General features: G+C 41.7%; 1 protein-coding gene across 1 annotated transcript; it reads left to right on the top strand.

Moving 5' to 3' along the window:
- The first annotated feature begins 2,013 nt into the window (after positions 1-2,013).
- Positions 2,014-7,040, top strand: lrrc4bb (leucine rich repeat containing 4Bb). Its single transcript, XM_030097541.1, has 2 exons — positions 2,014-2,636; positions 2,734-7,040. Exons 1-2 carry the CDS (start codon positions 2,394-2,396, stop codon positions 4,717-4,719), a joined length of 2,229 nt encoding a protein of 742 aa, XP_029953401.1. The 5' UTR covers positions 2,014-2,393; the 3' UTR covers positions 4,720-7,040.
- Positions 7,041-15,922: the final 8,882 nt, after the last annotated feature.

The raw sequence follows: 15,922 nt of genomic DNA, 5'->3' as shown, positions 1-15,922 counted from the left end.
ACCAGCGTATGAAACACTGCATCAAAAAAGAAAAAAACCAAACTGTGAGCTCATTGCTATGATCTGTTCCTTGACCGACTGAATATTAATGATGTTGTGTTTTGATGCATTCATGAATCATTGCAACTATCAAACCATCACTCCGGATCAGATTCATTCGCAACTGAGGCATTCTGACATTTTTAGCTTATTGAAATTGTTACTTTTTACTTAATAATGTGATGGGATGAAGACTATTTAAGGAAGAAGCAGGAACGATGATTCACAGATTATTCGGGTTTATCATTTATGTTCTCTAATCTGAGGTCAGTAACATTTAGGCATTTCTCAGCAGAAGTTAATATGGGAGTAGATGTGGATGTGTGTGCCTCTGTGTGTGTGTCAAAGTGAGAGAGAGCCAGGGTGAGAGACTCTGTGGGATGTGCAGAGCATCAGAAAAAGTCTATTTTTAGCATACATTCCCTTATGAGCTTTCTTAATAGCAGCTTTAAGAGTTCTCAGAACTATGTTTTTAATAAAGACTGGTGTTGACCTAATCTTCAGGCCTTGTAGATATTAAGATTCACGGCGGATTTGTTCCTCCTCGTATAATATTGAAGGTCAAGGTTCAACCATGTGCTTCTTCAGCTTTATGTCTCCACTTATGTGAATGCATACACTTTCAACACTCTTTTTTTCCCCTTCTAGATAAGAAGGTGCCCGGCTGGTTTTATATGTGTCGTTTTAAAAACTACGATGATGGGAAACAACTTCAAATATTTAAATCAGATGCATATTGATTCAAACCTCAGAGGTGCTGCTTATCGGTTCTGAGTAGCAAATGTTCATCAAGCTCAGCTAAACACAGTAATGTGGAATAGGGCACTGGACAGTAAAAACACAAGATGGTGAGTGAGCAGGTTGCCACAGCAACCGTGTTTCTAGGAGAGCATGCATCGTCGCCGCATAGGAGAAGAGACGCTAAGGACTGTCATCGAATCTTTTTAAATTAATCTGCTTATTATTTGAATTAGTGGCGAGGAAACAAAATGTATCCTGGAGTTGTTGTGAATCGAACGCCGGTTATGCTAACAAATTTGCTGCCTTTGTGACGATAAACAAAGATCTTCCTTGTTTTCTACCCGTATCCAAGACTTGTGACCGCTACAGTCCTAATGTCAAGGCATAATGTGCTTGAGCAAACAATGAACACTTTCTGTCTGATCATTATCAGGAAAAACAGCCAGAGCATTTCTAAATTTAGTGAGTCTGCTGATGCTTGCAGCCATTTCGGCTTCAAGATGTGTGTGATGGTCTCTCAACCAAAACAAGGCATTTGGAAAAGTTAACACAAATCTGTGAAACCGAAAGGACAAACATGAATTTTGTCTGCATCGTGCTTTTTTTTTTTTTTGACGTTTTGTTCACAACATGCTTGTCCTTTTCATATCTGGCTCATCAACTTTAGTGTTTGGGGCTGTTGTCTGATTGAGCGTTGCATATTGTACACAGCATGTGCATTGCAGTAAAATGTCAGGAGTCAATAATCATTCCTTCATATCTTAATTGCTAAATTGCTGCATGCAGACATAATTTGTTATCTCATTTGTAATGCTGTACTGCTGCCTCATGATGGATTGCATGATTCTCTGCATTAACCTTAGGTCTTAATGAATTCCCCAAGCAGTTGTGACTGCACTCAACAACTTAGCGTTCTAAGAAATGCAATATTTTACTTCTATTTATATGCATTTGACTTGAAATTTCACTAAAATCATAGAGTAGAGGATGACACCTTCATCCTAATGGATCTGCTGCAGCACTTGTGACCCAACTTGTAGTTTCAGATGTTTTGTGGCCATTTCAGACCATGACCCCAGTGTTAAGTTCAGCCTGTGAAGAAAATGTCAGCTGACTCACCAGTTACACTACAGACAGCATTTGAAATGCAGTCCTGTGAATACTTGCATGCATGTGCTCGGTTAATATCTAAAAGCTACTGCACCGTGCATTTACTTGACCTCCTTCCTTTCCCTTTTTGTCTCTCTCCCCCTGCAGTGAGGAGCATCAGCCTCCGAAGTGACAACACTCGGGCAGCAAATCATCCCCCATATTGGATTCCTCTTGGAATAATTGTCATGGGAATAGATAAATTGGTTTCCCAAACATGACATGTTAAAAACGTTAAGGTGTTCGATAGTGAAAAAACAGTATGAGCTAAGTAAAATGAGAATCTATTAATGATAAATAGAGTCTTTAATATAACATTACATTTTTCTCTAAATTTTTAAAGTGAAGGAGAAAAACAGAATAACAGCATCAATTATGAACATCAAGATAAGCACTTAACTTCCCTTGTTCGGAGGTGACTTATCAACATCATAGCAATAGGGGTGGGTCATGACTCAGTTGCCATGCGTGTTGTCATGGTGACCAGCCCCTGTACCCCTTTCCCCCTCCTCTGGTTGGTCCAGCTTTTGTTGTGGTTTCACAACCATGGACCTCAGCTGACAGAGGCAGCGCCCCCCTGCCCCAGCCCCTGTACCTGCTCCAACCAGGCGAGCCGTGTCATCTGCACGAGGAAGAGTTTAGATCAAATCCCCGACAGTATTTCAGAGAACACAAGATACCTCAATCTACAGGAGAACACAATTCAGGTAACTATGGTTTCATATGCAGGCTGAACGCACAATGTGATCTCATGAATTCCCGTGTTGCTACAACATATCTCTACGCTCTCGTTTTTTAAAACAGGTGATCAAGTCCGACACATTTAAGCATCTGCGGCATTTGGAAATACTGCAACTCTCCAAGAACCACATCCGGCAGATTGAGGTGGGCGCTTTCAATGGTCTCCCCAACCTCAACACATTGGAGCTTTTTGACAACCGTCTCACAGTGGTACCGTCCCAAGCCTTCGAGTACCTCAGCAAGCTAAGGGAACTATGGCTACGAAACAACCCTATCGAGACACTGCCGGCATTTGCCTTTCACCGTGTTCCCTCCTTACGGCGTCTCGATCTAGGGGAACTCAGGAAGCTGGATTTCATCTCAGAGGCTGCTTTTGAAGGTCTGGTAAACTTGCGTTTCTTGAATCTTGGCATGTGTGGCTTGAAGGATATTCCGAATCTGACTCCATTAGTGCGACTGGAGGAGCTGGAGCTGTCGGGTAACCAGCTGGGGATAGTCCGACCCGGATCCTTTCAGGGTCTAGTGTCTCTTCGCAAGCTATGGCTAATGCACTCCAGAGTGTCAGTCATTGAACGCAATGCTTTTGATGATCTCAAAAACTTGGAAGAGCTCAACCTTTCCCACAACTCCCTGCACTCCCTGCCTCATGACCTTTTCACCCCTTTGCATCAGTTGGAGAGGGTACACCTCAACCACAACCCCTGGGTGTGCAACTGTGATGTTCTGTGGCTCAGCTGGTGGCTTAAAGAAACAGTACCCAGTAACACCACATGTTGTGCTCGCTGTCATGCACCCCCTGGTCTAAAGGGCAAGTACATTGGGGAATTAGACCAGAGCCACTTTATCTGCTATGCCCCAGTGATTGTTGAGCCACCTACTGACCTCAATGTCACTGAAGGCATGGCTGCTGAGCTGAAATGCCGTACTGGAACCTCCATGACCTCCGTGAACTGGTTCACTCCAAACGGCACTCTGATGACCCATGGATCGTATCGAGTTCGGATCTCAGTGCTTCATGACGGAACACTGAACTTCACCAACGTGACCGTGCAGGACACCGGACAGTATACCTGCATGGTAACCAACTCTGCTGGAAACACCACTGCGACCGCCGTGCTCAACGTGTCTGCTTCAGACCCCAGCAACAACTACAGTTATTTCACCACTGTCACTGTGGAAACAGTGGAGACCGTGAGGGGCGAAGAGGAGAACTCGGCAAGACAGTATATTAATGAGACCTTCATAGATTTACCTAATCCCACTGTTCAGAGAGGGTTAGATGGCATCACTATATCGCCTTCTCTTTCTTCTCTTTCCTCGCTGTCCCCACGAGCCAACCGAGCCACTGAAAATGCAGTGACTGTGTCCATAATGGATGTAACTAATATTCCGGGCCTGGACGACGTAATGAAAACAACTAAGATCATCATTGGTTGCTTTGTGGCCATTACTTTTATGGCGGCTGTTATGTTGGTGGTCTTCTATAAACTCCGCAAACAGCACCAGCTGCACAAGCACCATGGGCCAGCCAGAGCCATCGAAATCGTCAATGTTGAAGATGAGATCGGAGCTGGGGCCGGAAGTGGCATCTCAGGTGGCTCGACGATGAATTCTGGCGCAGGTGGAGAAGGAACCTTGAGGATACATCATCCGGAAATAGTCAACCTTCCCAATATTGGCCGTACAGATACGCTCAACCATTACTACAAGACGCATCATTTCAACAACAACGTCATGGGTCTTAGCATCGGCAGCGACGGGATGGGACCAGGAGGGATGCTTAACAGCAAGAACCAGCAAGGCCAGGAAATCCCAATCTCCTGTACCTCTGTCCCGATCTCTACATCTAATTTGCTCTCCTCGTCAGGCAACGGCACCAACACCAACCCCAATTCTATGTCCCCACCGCTGCCGATGTCTCTCCCCATGCCCACCATGGGCTTACATGGATCGATCAAGGGTTTCATGGGCCAGAACCAGAATCCCCAAATGGAGCCTCTTCTCTTCAAGGGGAGCTCAAAGGAAAACGTCCAAGAGACACAGATCTAAAAACTAAAGTGAGAGCAAAGAGGGAGAGTGAGCAGGAGACGAAGACAGAGAGGGGATTGATGTTGGGTGTTACGTGCGGAATGATTAGACACTAGAGTGCATTGACATTACACGAGGAGAGAGAATAGACGGACACGGCAATACACAAACACATAGACTTATCTGTGACAGTGTACTGAGCCAAGGATTACCACAATGGCCCACTTGTGTTTGTAGTAACGATCATGGCCATGGAGATCAAGGAATGGACATTGCTACAATGTAAATCTGTGCCAAAGCAAATGTTTTTTGCAGTTTCTACAAGCTGTGTTCTCATAGGAAAAACTAGCCTTTCAGAGTAATCAGTCCCCAAACCGTTGTTGGCCAGCAGAGTTGAAAGACACGCACAGCACTTGCCACACTGAAGATCAGAGATATTGCAGAACAAAATCCAAGAGACATTTTTCTTCCACAAAAAAAAAAAAAAAAAAAAAAGAAACCATGAGCCACACTCTCTCTCAAGTGACTCAATAGACTCTCTCAAGGTGAAAATTATGTAGGCATAAATAGATGGACAAAAAGGTACAGTGCAGTACAAACTACTGTGAAAAATCCACAAATTATATAAATATATTTTCATCTAAATATGTATCATTGCAGACTCCGATGCAGACATATTTTGGGGTGGATGTATAAGCTGGTATAGTTTGTTTCTTTGTGAATAATCAGGGGCGGTGACGGTGGAGGTTTGTTATGATACGTTTTAAGTTTGGCTACTTCTCAGAAACATAAGGGCTCAATTGCAACACTCATTGTGATTCTTTGAATTGGCTTTGTGACATGAAGTCCATTTAGGTTGTGGAACAGTAAATGCAGATCTCTGTTTGACAAACTTTTGTCTGTTGTTTCAGTAATAATCATTACAATATTTTGTGTTCTGAGAGTGTATTATGTATTTTGTAAAAGCCAGCTACTTGGTATTTGAATTGACAATTCTGATACTTAAATGCCAGCATCAAATAATGGTGGGGGAAAAAAAAAAAACAAAAGGAAAAAAAAAAAACAGTGTTTCACAAAGACAAAACGGTAATCCAATGCAAAGATCTGCATGGGTTAAATAAAGTGTTGACAATGTGTTATTTGAATCAGATCAGTAGCCAGATATTTGCTTTTAGACAGGAATTTGATATGACCTCCTTGCTCATGGTTACCATAATCATGCCATAAAATGCTGTCAGAAGGATGATTAGACGTTTATCTGCAGCAGCATTCAAGAAGGGATTAAACATCCGTCTTAGGATGATTGGAATGAATGGAAATGTACAGTATATTAATAATAATAATGTCTGGTTGTATGACAATTGTAAGATCCACATTTTTACAGTGTAACTTTCATATGTTTAATGCCATTTACGCTTCTTGCGTTTCAACTATGTATTTCTTTATTTTTGTTAGTTTGATATAATGTGTACAGTTGTCTAGCCATGTATCATTACGTGTGAAATAAATCAATCATATATTGGGTTGTGGCGGGTCAATATGGCAACCACATAAGTAAAGAGTGAGACATTATGCAGTCGCCCGTGCTAAACCTGGATTGAATGTATGGTTTGTGGTTGAGCCATTAGTCAGCCTGGTAATGATAGGTGCCATCTGCTCTGTTTACGTGTTCAGACAGGCTTTTAGTCATGCTTCTATAGATGGGCTACACCACATGACTGATTTTTGGTGAATTAGTGTTTTTATGATCTTATTCTTAATGAAGGCGCTTGGTGTAAAGTCACTTAGTGTGCTTCTCCCATAGTAATTATTTTACACTAGTGTTTGAACTGGTTGGAAATGGAAAATTACAATTAAAGAAAAGGAATATATTGAATAAATTCATTGTTTCGACTGCTCTTATCAAACAGGACCCTAAAATGTTTGTTGCAATTGAGCACAAACTGGACATGTGACCAGTTATTCCAGAGATAGTGCAACGTTTTGACTGTAATGCAGTTGTGTATGATTTTGCTGGGCTTCGTTCTGTTGTAATTCTGCACCCCTCCCTCTGACACAGTGTGTGTGTGTGTGTTTTTTTTCTGTTTTTTTTTACCCGCAAATGTCATTCATTTCTGAGGTGTTTTATGTGCGTTATCAAGGTTTTTGTTATCGCTGAGAAGACGACACAAGAAAGAATAGCAATAATGATGATGATAATGTGATATCGGGCATGCTTATGAAAGGAGCACCTTGTGTATTCATGCACACGTTATTGAGTCAGTGTGTAATTCTGAAAATCTAAACCGCCTTTTACAATGTGTCTGATCACACCGACAACAGCACTTGAAAGAGGATTGAGAGAAAAAAAGAAAAAGAAGAAAAAAAAAACTAAAATTGTCTAAATTGCGGCCATGCATTTTCTCAACTTGGATACAACTCAAATCCATAGTAAATGTAAATGTGCGCCACAATCACCAGCTCTAGTAGGCCGGGTTCAACTGTAGCCCCAGAGAGACACAAATAGAATATAAATGAAGGCTAAAGACACAGCATATGGCCGCTCCCTTGATGTGCTACATTCGGCGGTTGAGCCGTCAGATTTCAAAGAGCATACTCGATGCCTCCTTGTGTGCCGCGTATTCGGCCACGTTTCTGCGTGTTAACAGTGGAACAAATCTTACGTGAACACCGCTGTGGCGGCGTGTTATTATGACGGTGACTCACCTAATCAGCAGAGAAGTGCTCCTTTCTTCCGTACCTCTAAACATCCAGAGGACGCCACACGCCACAGTTATCATCATTATTATTAAAGTTTGCAGGAACATTCAGGAGGGCTTTATTGCATCTCGGTATCGTGGCTGCCATTGTACATATACTTGATGCTACAGAAAAAGGAAGCCCGTTCTAGTAATGTTTAAGCGACAGACGACTCCGTTTAATGACGAGTACAAGATTGGGACTGGAATCTGAATATGTACATATTGGGCAACTGTACCTCACTGCTTTACGCAGCTTGGCTACAGATGGAGTACTGACATGTGTGTATCCTGTGCGCCACCCGCCGCTTACAGTGGATGCTTTCAGTCCAGATGACATTTCTTAGTGTGTTTGCAAGCGAAACTCCTTAATGAAATGGATTTATGGTATCTGAGACACCAAAATTGCAAGAACAAGAGAATGGACTGACCATTTTTTGGTCCTTTAAAGGTAAGCTGTTCTGTTTGATAAAACGTTATTAAAAAAAAAAAAAAAAAAAAAAAAAAAAAACTGACAAAAAACTTGGTCTGCTTTGAAAGCTTTTTAAAAGGACAGAGAACAGTGTTCAGCACTAGAAAAAAAATAGATTTCTTTAACACAAAATATATATATCTATATATATATATATCTATATAAAATGTCATTTTGTGTTTTTCTTTTTAATTTCCAGGTGTTGGCTGTAAGTTAGTATGTGGTTTTATCAGTTCAGGTCTCTATGGATTGTCATTAAATGTAATTTTTTTTCCCCCCCCGACACGTTCATCCAGGTACACAGTGTGGCAGAGGAGTGTATTTTCTTCAGTTAAAAGCAAAATCAACACGTGCTGTACTTGCACTTCAATGACTGTCATGCATTGACTGAGAGGTATCTGATTTCACTGTTTGCTACTTGTGTGACTTCAATTTTTCCCGCTCGCTGTAAGGAGTTCTTCTGCTATTAGAGACATATACCACTTTCATTCTTCGTTGTGATTTAATCTCGCACAGCATCACAACTAACTACATCCGACATGAGTTAACAAGTTCAAAATGGTGAATGATGTTTGAAAAGAAAAGAAAAAAAAAAGAAGCTGTTGAGTGACATTTTATAAAACTAAATGAAGAAGAATCTGAACAATAATTGCGTTTTACTCTATTTTTGTGTTCACATTTTTTGTTTACCCTGAGACAGGAAAATAAGCCTGTGGGTGGCTGCTATGTGGCAATATCGGCTTGTTTTAGATGAAAACAGAGAGGTAAAGGGAAACGCTGGTAGTACTACTGCCGTTCAGAACTTATCGGAGTGCCAGCTGGCTGATAAACTGTCAAACAGTCACACAATTAGCGGAAGAGGTAAACATGCTAAACACCTTTTTCTCATTTTCCCTTTCCAAACTATAAATATATACAATAATGAAAAAGGATTAGCATAATTAAAGAAAAGCACAACCTTCTTAAACTATAATGACGCCAGAATTGTGTGGAAATGAAAACATCTTCCTGATCTCAGGCTGTTGATTGAAAGTCGTATAAACAACATTAGTTGACTAATTGATCAAGACTGATTGAGAAAAGCAAATGCACAAAATACTTAACACTTCAACAACTTAATTGCGCGTGAACCTGCACAAAAACGCTGGTTTTACTTTATGGATATCGCAGTTATGAATTTGCAAGAGTGACAAGCTGGAGGAATGAAAAGTACAACATCCTTTTAGAGAATTTTCTTGCTTAAAAGCCAATAAATGAATCTCAATTTTATGTCTGAAATCTGTAGATAGTGTTTATTGCCACCTCTTCTTGAAAAACTATATAATCCAAGCCAGATTTCTTCACGTTTCTCGGCTCATCGGCACACTCCAGATTTTGGGAAAAAAAAAGAAACTCAAACAAGCAAACACGCCCTGAGGTGAGGTAAAGTTGTCCTCTGTGCATCACAAGTCCGAACCACGCTGTGTAAACAGCAACTTCAAGGGGTTGCATCAGCTGCAGACGGTACCAGCGGACCCGAATATGTTTAGATAAAATGCTGGAGCTTACAGCGGGATGATTGTATTTGAAATATCTTCGGGGACACTATGTAAAGTCATTTTCTCCAGCGTAATTGTCCTTGGCATGTACTCCGGTCTCCAGGGGCCTCGGTCCCCGAGGGACTCCTTGGATATATACAGTAAAGGGTCTTCTACGCGGCACGGGAGCAGGAGAAGAGGCGGCTTCGTTACATCGCGGCTGCATTGTAGTATTTCTGCAACCTGGAGGAAAAGACGTGGAGCCACATATTCTGCAACACCTTGAGGTGTCACATTTTGAAGCATATTGTTAGTATCCATGTTTGGCAGCTTTCTCCTGTCTCGGCTTGTGCTAATAACAAGCAAACATATGGTGAATGCAAGGAGGGCTCCGATTCGTCCTTTCTTGCTGTATTTGAAAAGGGTGATGTTCATGTGAAGAAGGGGGGGGGGGGGGGGGGAGTGCCAGAGCCAGCAAAGAGTGTGTGTGCTGCAGAAAAAAGAAGAATGCATTAATATGCACTGAAGATGAAAGGGAAATGCTCAAATGCAAATACATTTTGAGCGTTCTGTGATCTTGGCATGAAAATAATGTGATGCAGAGGGTTAATTTTAAATTAGAGAAGGTGGAATTTAAAAATACGCCAATTCCGTTTCCTCGCAGCAGCAGCAAGCGACTGTAATCCAGAGGATGCTTCCACGTAAATACCCACTTGTTATATCAAAATTTAACAACAGGAAAGGTTTGCTCGAAGTGGCGTTCTCAATCTGCGGCGTCCGCCTCGCTTCACACAGTCGTGGCGCAGTCCTCTCCTCCTCTGGGTCTGCACTATCCTCTCCTCTTTCCCTCTGCTGTCTTTTCCCTTCAAATTCAATAACCTCCCAGCTGTGTGTTTCTCCAGGGATTTCCCCAGCTCCCCCTGGCCCGCAGACAGACCGCCGAGTCTGTGGGGAACCTGACACAACATAAACTCCACAGCGAGGCTGAAGGTGTCAGAGTCTGTGGGCCGCATCACGGCTGATCGGGGAGCCATGAAAATGTGAAAACATTTTATTCCTTCACACTTATGAAGGTTGTGGGGGGGGGGGGGGGGGGGGGGGGGGGGGGCGGGGGGCAAAAAGAAAACAACAACAACACTCGTTTAACACGAGAGTGGTGTGGTCGATATGACTGTGTGGGCTGAAGACATAGCAGGAAAAAAAAAAAAAAACTAAGTATAGATTCTGTGGCCTATTTCGGTTGTGTTGATATGAAGACGGACTACAGCAGCCAGCACAGCCCGAGCCCAAAGCATCGAGGAAAGTATGAGAAAAACATGGAAGTGACCCAGTTGGACTTAATTCGTGTGAGACGCATAAAAGAAAAACTGAGGCTCTTTGATTCAAAGTCTTCTCTTTGTTTAAAGATTTATTTTTTGACTGTTATTACAAGAAACTATGTTGGTGAATTAGAAGCTTAGAACCGATGTTCTCAGAGGGTTTTCTTCTACTGTACTGAACATACTTTGCTTTTGTTTCCGTCTATATTTAGATTCTCCCCCTTTTTTTTTTTTTTCTCCCAGTATCATTAGAGGCCATGCAGAAGATCTGCTCGTTCAGTGAAACGCTTTCCTCTCGCACACAAATAATCCAGAGAGAAGAGATAAACAAATGTAGTACAGGATGGGTATTTTGCTGGACGTGTATCGCCGTCATCCTGCTAACTTAGAAAATGACTACAGACAGCTCGACACCTCTTCTGAGGATAAAGCTGGAAATGTAGCCGGTGAAACATGGCGCTCATAAATATGATAATATGGAAGATTAGGAGAAGCAGAGACTAACTGCGTTTTTCCCACTAAATGTGTCTGAGTAGGTGTGGAGTTACTGTGATACGTGTGTGTGTGTGTGTGTGTGTGTGGGTTGATCCTGGTGACGACTTCTGTCAGACTCTCATGTGGTCATGTGTTTGTTTTTAATTATCTACTGCTTAAAGTTTACCTTTGATATTTTTTTTTTCTTGTCGACACATGAACATGTAAACTGATTTTTTTTTCATTTTTCATTTTCCAATCGAAAATTTGATGAAAAAAATGAGTAGGAGAAAAAAAATGACAACTTATTTCATTTAGGTGCATTTTTATGACTGAATTTATTGTTTGATGCAACAATAACTCATTAAACAATAAATTGGGGCTACTGAAGATGTGATATCAAGAATTATGACGTCTTTCAAATTGAAAGCAAGAGTCTTGCAATGCAGGAGTTGCACCAAGAGAAGCTTAACAACTTCAATTTACACACATATGTATATATTTAATAATCATGCGTTAAAAAAAATAGGTTTGGTTGCGTGTTATTACCAATAATGTAATAATAGTCAATAAAATGATAAAGCCAATAAGGTAAATAATGTAATAATACATAAACTAGACTAGATTTATTGGAAATAAAGGTGTATTCTTGCAACGATGCTCATCAAAAATAGATAAAGAGGATTTATATTCACTCATTGAGGTAATATGCTCTGCAGGACCCTCTCTACCATGCTCTTAAAAATGTTATTATAAGTCATTATTGGCATGTTATCATGCCATTAACATTATTTCAATTAGAATATCCAAAATCAGTTAGTTCCATTGCATGTTAGTTTGCATGTTCACCCTGTGCAGGTGTGGGGATTTTTTTTATTGGTATTTTGGTTTCTACACACAGTCCCAAAAGTTACACGTTGGACTAAATTGCCCGTAGGTGTGAATGTGGACGTGTGTGTGTCTCATAAGAGATGGATGGATAGATGATAGCAACCACCCACTTCAAAAAAAAAAAAAAAAAGACAGTGTGTCTGCAACTGTTCATCATGTTTCAGTCTGTAAACCTAAGGATGAGAAGATAATTGCTTTCCTATTAATATCTGCTTCCAGGATGCATTATGAACAGACACTTCCTGTGTATTTACTGGAGGATGGTATGTTGCAAATTGTTCCCCAGTGCATACACTCCCACTCACTAACACACTTCTCAGGCGCTGCGCTGATGTTGTTATGAGATTATTACACTAACTTGAGTATTGATTTACCATAACTGCAGATGGGGGCAATGTTTTTGACTCAGCCTGGTGAATGTGGTGCTTTTTGCTATTGATGGGACTCTGACGTCCGGAGGGACTCTCCGCTAACTCCCCGGCGTTGATGCCTCAGTTGTATTTATGTATCAGGAGTAATTAAATGAATAAAGGAAGCCGTGGCTGTTGGATCGCTTAGTTTAGCACATGGAATGGAAACAGGGAGGGAAATCTTGCATGGGTTTCTCCGGCTCTTTTAATTGCCCCAGTTTTCAGTCTTCGAGCTTAGCTGTGTTAACAGGTTGTCAGCTTTCCAATTAGCATGCATATACATATGTACTAAATCCTTAATCTTTAGCACTGGGTAAATTAAAAATAAAACAAAACAAAAAAAAAAAAAAAAACTATACATCCGTCCATCTTCTATATTGCATTATCCATTATCCTTTTTTTTTTTTAATCAATAGACATGCTTTTGACATTTTTGGCCTTTAAAGAAAGTCCTAGAAAAAAACAATAATTGATGTTTTTAAGATGAATAATATCCTACTATTACCTGTGAAGCCAATGACTTAAAAATCTTCTCGGATCGCCTCACAGGCTACACGCTGCAGTACATCTACGGCCAATGAAGCAGCAGTAGATTTATCCACCACTCCCTAATTACATGTAATTTAACAAATCAGGCTAATAGAGTGTATGCGGTTCTGGAATCCCGTTTGGACACACACTTTTTCCCCTCAGTTCTGGCGAAAACCTGCTGGAAGAAACTGGACCGTTAAAGTTCCTGAGCGGAGCAGAGAGGGTGGAGGGAATGAGCAGACCGTTGAACACGAGCCAAAACACAGCTGCAGAGGTGGCTACGAGGCTTAAAACGATCCATACCACCAATCGGAGAGGGCACTGTGTCTGTCCTCTAAAAATGACACGGCACGCAGTCACATTTTATGTGCCTCTATATAGAAAAACCGATTGTGACAGATTGTGCCTCTGACTTGTAAGATTATTTGTGGAGGCCGGTTGTTTCAGAGAACGCTCACCCGGGAGTACAGTGCATGAAGGCAGAGGATTCGGCCTGTGGCTCACTAAACAGGACAAATATGCAAGATTAAACCTTGCCAGAAATCTGTAAAATAAATATGTGTGCAGGACGACGGAACTAGAATAAATCTGCACGGCTTTGAATCTGGTAAGAAAATATCTGAATGTCAAAACATTCTATGAATTTGGACGATGTGTCTTAAACAAACTGAAAGGGATCCAATCAGCTCAGATAAACAGAATAATTCTAGTCATTGTTTAACTTTTGCAGCATTTGGATCGCACATGTTGAGTCTGAAGTCTCAGTGTTGACTCCAGTCACTATTTGTATAATATTTTCTGAAATAAACTGGGTTCAAAAACAAAAGAACAGTTATAGTAACTCTTTATAGACTATCATCCAATTCAGAGTGCAGCATAATGCCGATAACAGTTCAGTTTACAGGAAACTATGGATTGTGTTATTTATAAATGCATTGATATGCAGGGAGTGATTTATTTATCCATTTAACAAAATTGCAGTTTAACAGTTTTACTTTCTGGAGTGTAAATGTCATGAAAACTAAACTTAAAAGCCAAACCGTGCGTGTAACAGGTAGGATGTTCCCAGAGCATTTAACCAGCACTTCTGTTTTATCTGATTTGACCAAATAGTTCATTGTAAAAGCCATAAAATTATCCAACACCATCTAAAATTCACTGCTCAGCATGAGATGAAGTACATTCAGATGTGATCTTAGAGTTATTATTATGGCTTTCACTCTTTATGTGTTAGAGTTTGATGAAGTCCACCCCCCCCCCCCCCCCCCCCCCCACCCCACCCCCACCCCCCTGCATATAAAATATCTCTGCGGACAGGAGGTGGGAATATATATACCTCCAATTTCACTCAGAAAATGACACCCTGTTCACGCTGCACACATTTTGGAGCAAAACAAAGCATCACGAGCGAGGCTGTGAATTGACTTATGTTGACCATTATGTCAGACCGCTCCACCAAGGTCCGCCTCTATTTATACTCTGAGCAGGCATTACATGCACGGACCCTCACGATACGCCTGATTTTCTGATCGATGGTTCCACGGTTGTGTGCGTGCTGCAGCAGTGTGTCCTGGAAGTTGTCCTTAAAGGTCGCTGGCGGATCCCGCCTGTGCCTCTCAGGGAGGTGAGGCAGGATTCCCCTCGTCTGCTGCAGAGAATCAACATCGGGGAGTTGGGGGCTGTTGTGAAAGGAGGCCCATTAATTGCCTTTTCCTTAGAGCCTCCATTTAACCAGGGACAGCCCTGGATAGAGCATAAGATCCGCTGAATTAGAAGGTACAGCAAGTTATAGGAAGTTTCTTCGAAGATCAAATGTATTAATGTCTCAGTTTACTCCATAATCATGCTTGAAACGTGTGATCAATGAGAATTTAAAGGAAAATATCATCCATCAACAGAAGCTAAATTTGCTGTTTTCTCTTTTCAAAGAGAGGTCATGGAGATTCCTTTAATCATATTTTTTTTTCACTTCCTGTCCCTCCCGTCTTGCTAATTCTCCTTTTGTCCTAAAGAAGGACATATTTGTCCCACGGGGGATAAAAATATTGACATCAAGAAATGAGTTATTGACTGAGGAGACAGCGAGACGGTTGACATGCAGCAGACCGCTCCAGATAGGCTGCAAACAGGCAAAGAATTTAGACAAGTCCGTGGAAGGCATGGCGCCGCGTTCGGTTCAGTCAGAGCCGATATGAATCTGCAGAGTTTTGTACAACATGTCAAAGAGTCAAACGTGTAATGAGTGAAGATTAGGATTTGGGCGCTTCTCTGCAGGCCACAGGAGCTTCGGCGCGAGCCTCACATCTTTACATATTGGGAAATTGATGCAACACTGCTTTGTTCTAATGGCTCACGATATATATGAAGAGATAATGAGAACGTGCTGCGTCCTGATGGAAGGGGATGATGACACCGATATGAAATCGTTCTGGTCTTCCCACTGTGTGTTTTTCTGCACAAGATACATCCTCCACCGGCGGGTCATTTGACCTGCGTCAGTTTACAGTGATTGAATCACCGCTGAAGGAGACGCACAGCGGCGCCTCTCCTAACTACCCCAGGTAGGAGTCTGGTCCGGTTCCTTCTGCCCTCCGAACGACGCTCGAGAAACAAACGTAATTGGAGGCAAGTTCTGCAGGAGAGAAAAGAGGAGCCAAATGGCAGAGCACAGACCGTCCTCTTGGTTCATTTTTTGCAGGAGACTTCAATAAAGCATAACAACATACTGGGTAAATAGATTCCCACTGAAACATTATGCAGATGTGGCATGTGAGACCGTGGCCGGCGTGCGGCGGCGGGTCGGGAGCTCTCGGATGCTCTGCTGCTGCTGCTGCTACCATTAGCATTAGCATTGTTCACACATCCTCTCATC

The sequence above is a fragment of the Salarias fasciatus genome, chromosome 8 (genome assembly GCF_902148845.1).
Source record: "Salarias fasciatus chromosome 8, fSalaFa1.1, whole genome shotgun sequence".
NCBI lineage: Eukaryota > Metazoa > Chordata > Actinopteri > Blenniiformes > Blenniidae > Salarias > Salarias fasciatus.
Note: the sequence above shows the minus strand (reverse complement) of the source record. Positions and strands in the feature narration are given on the sequence as shown.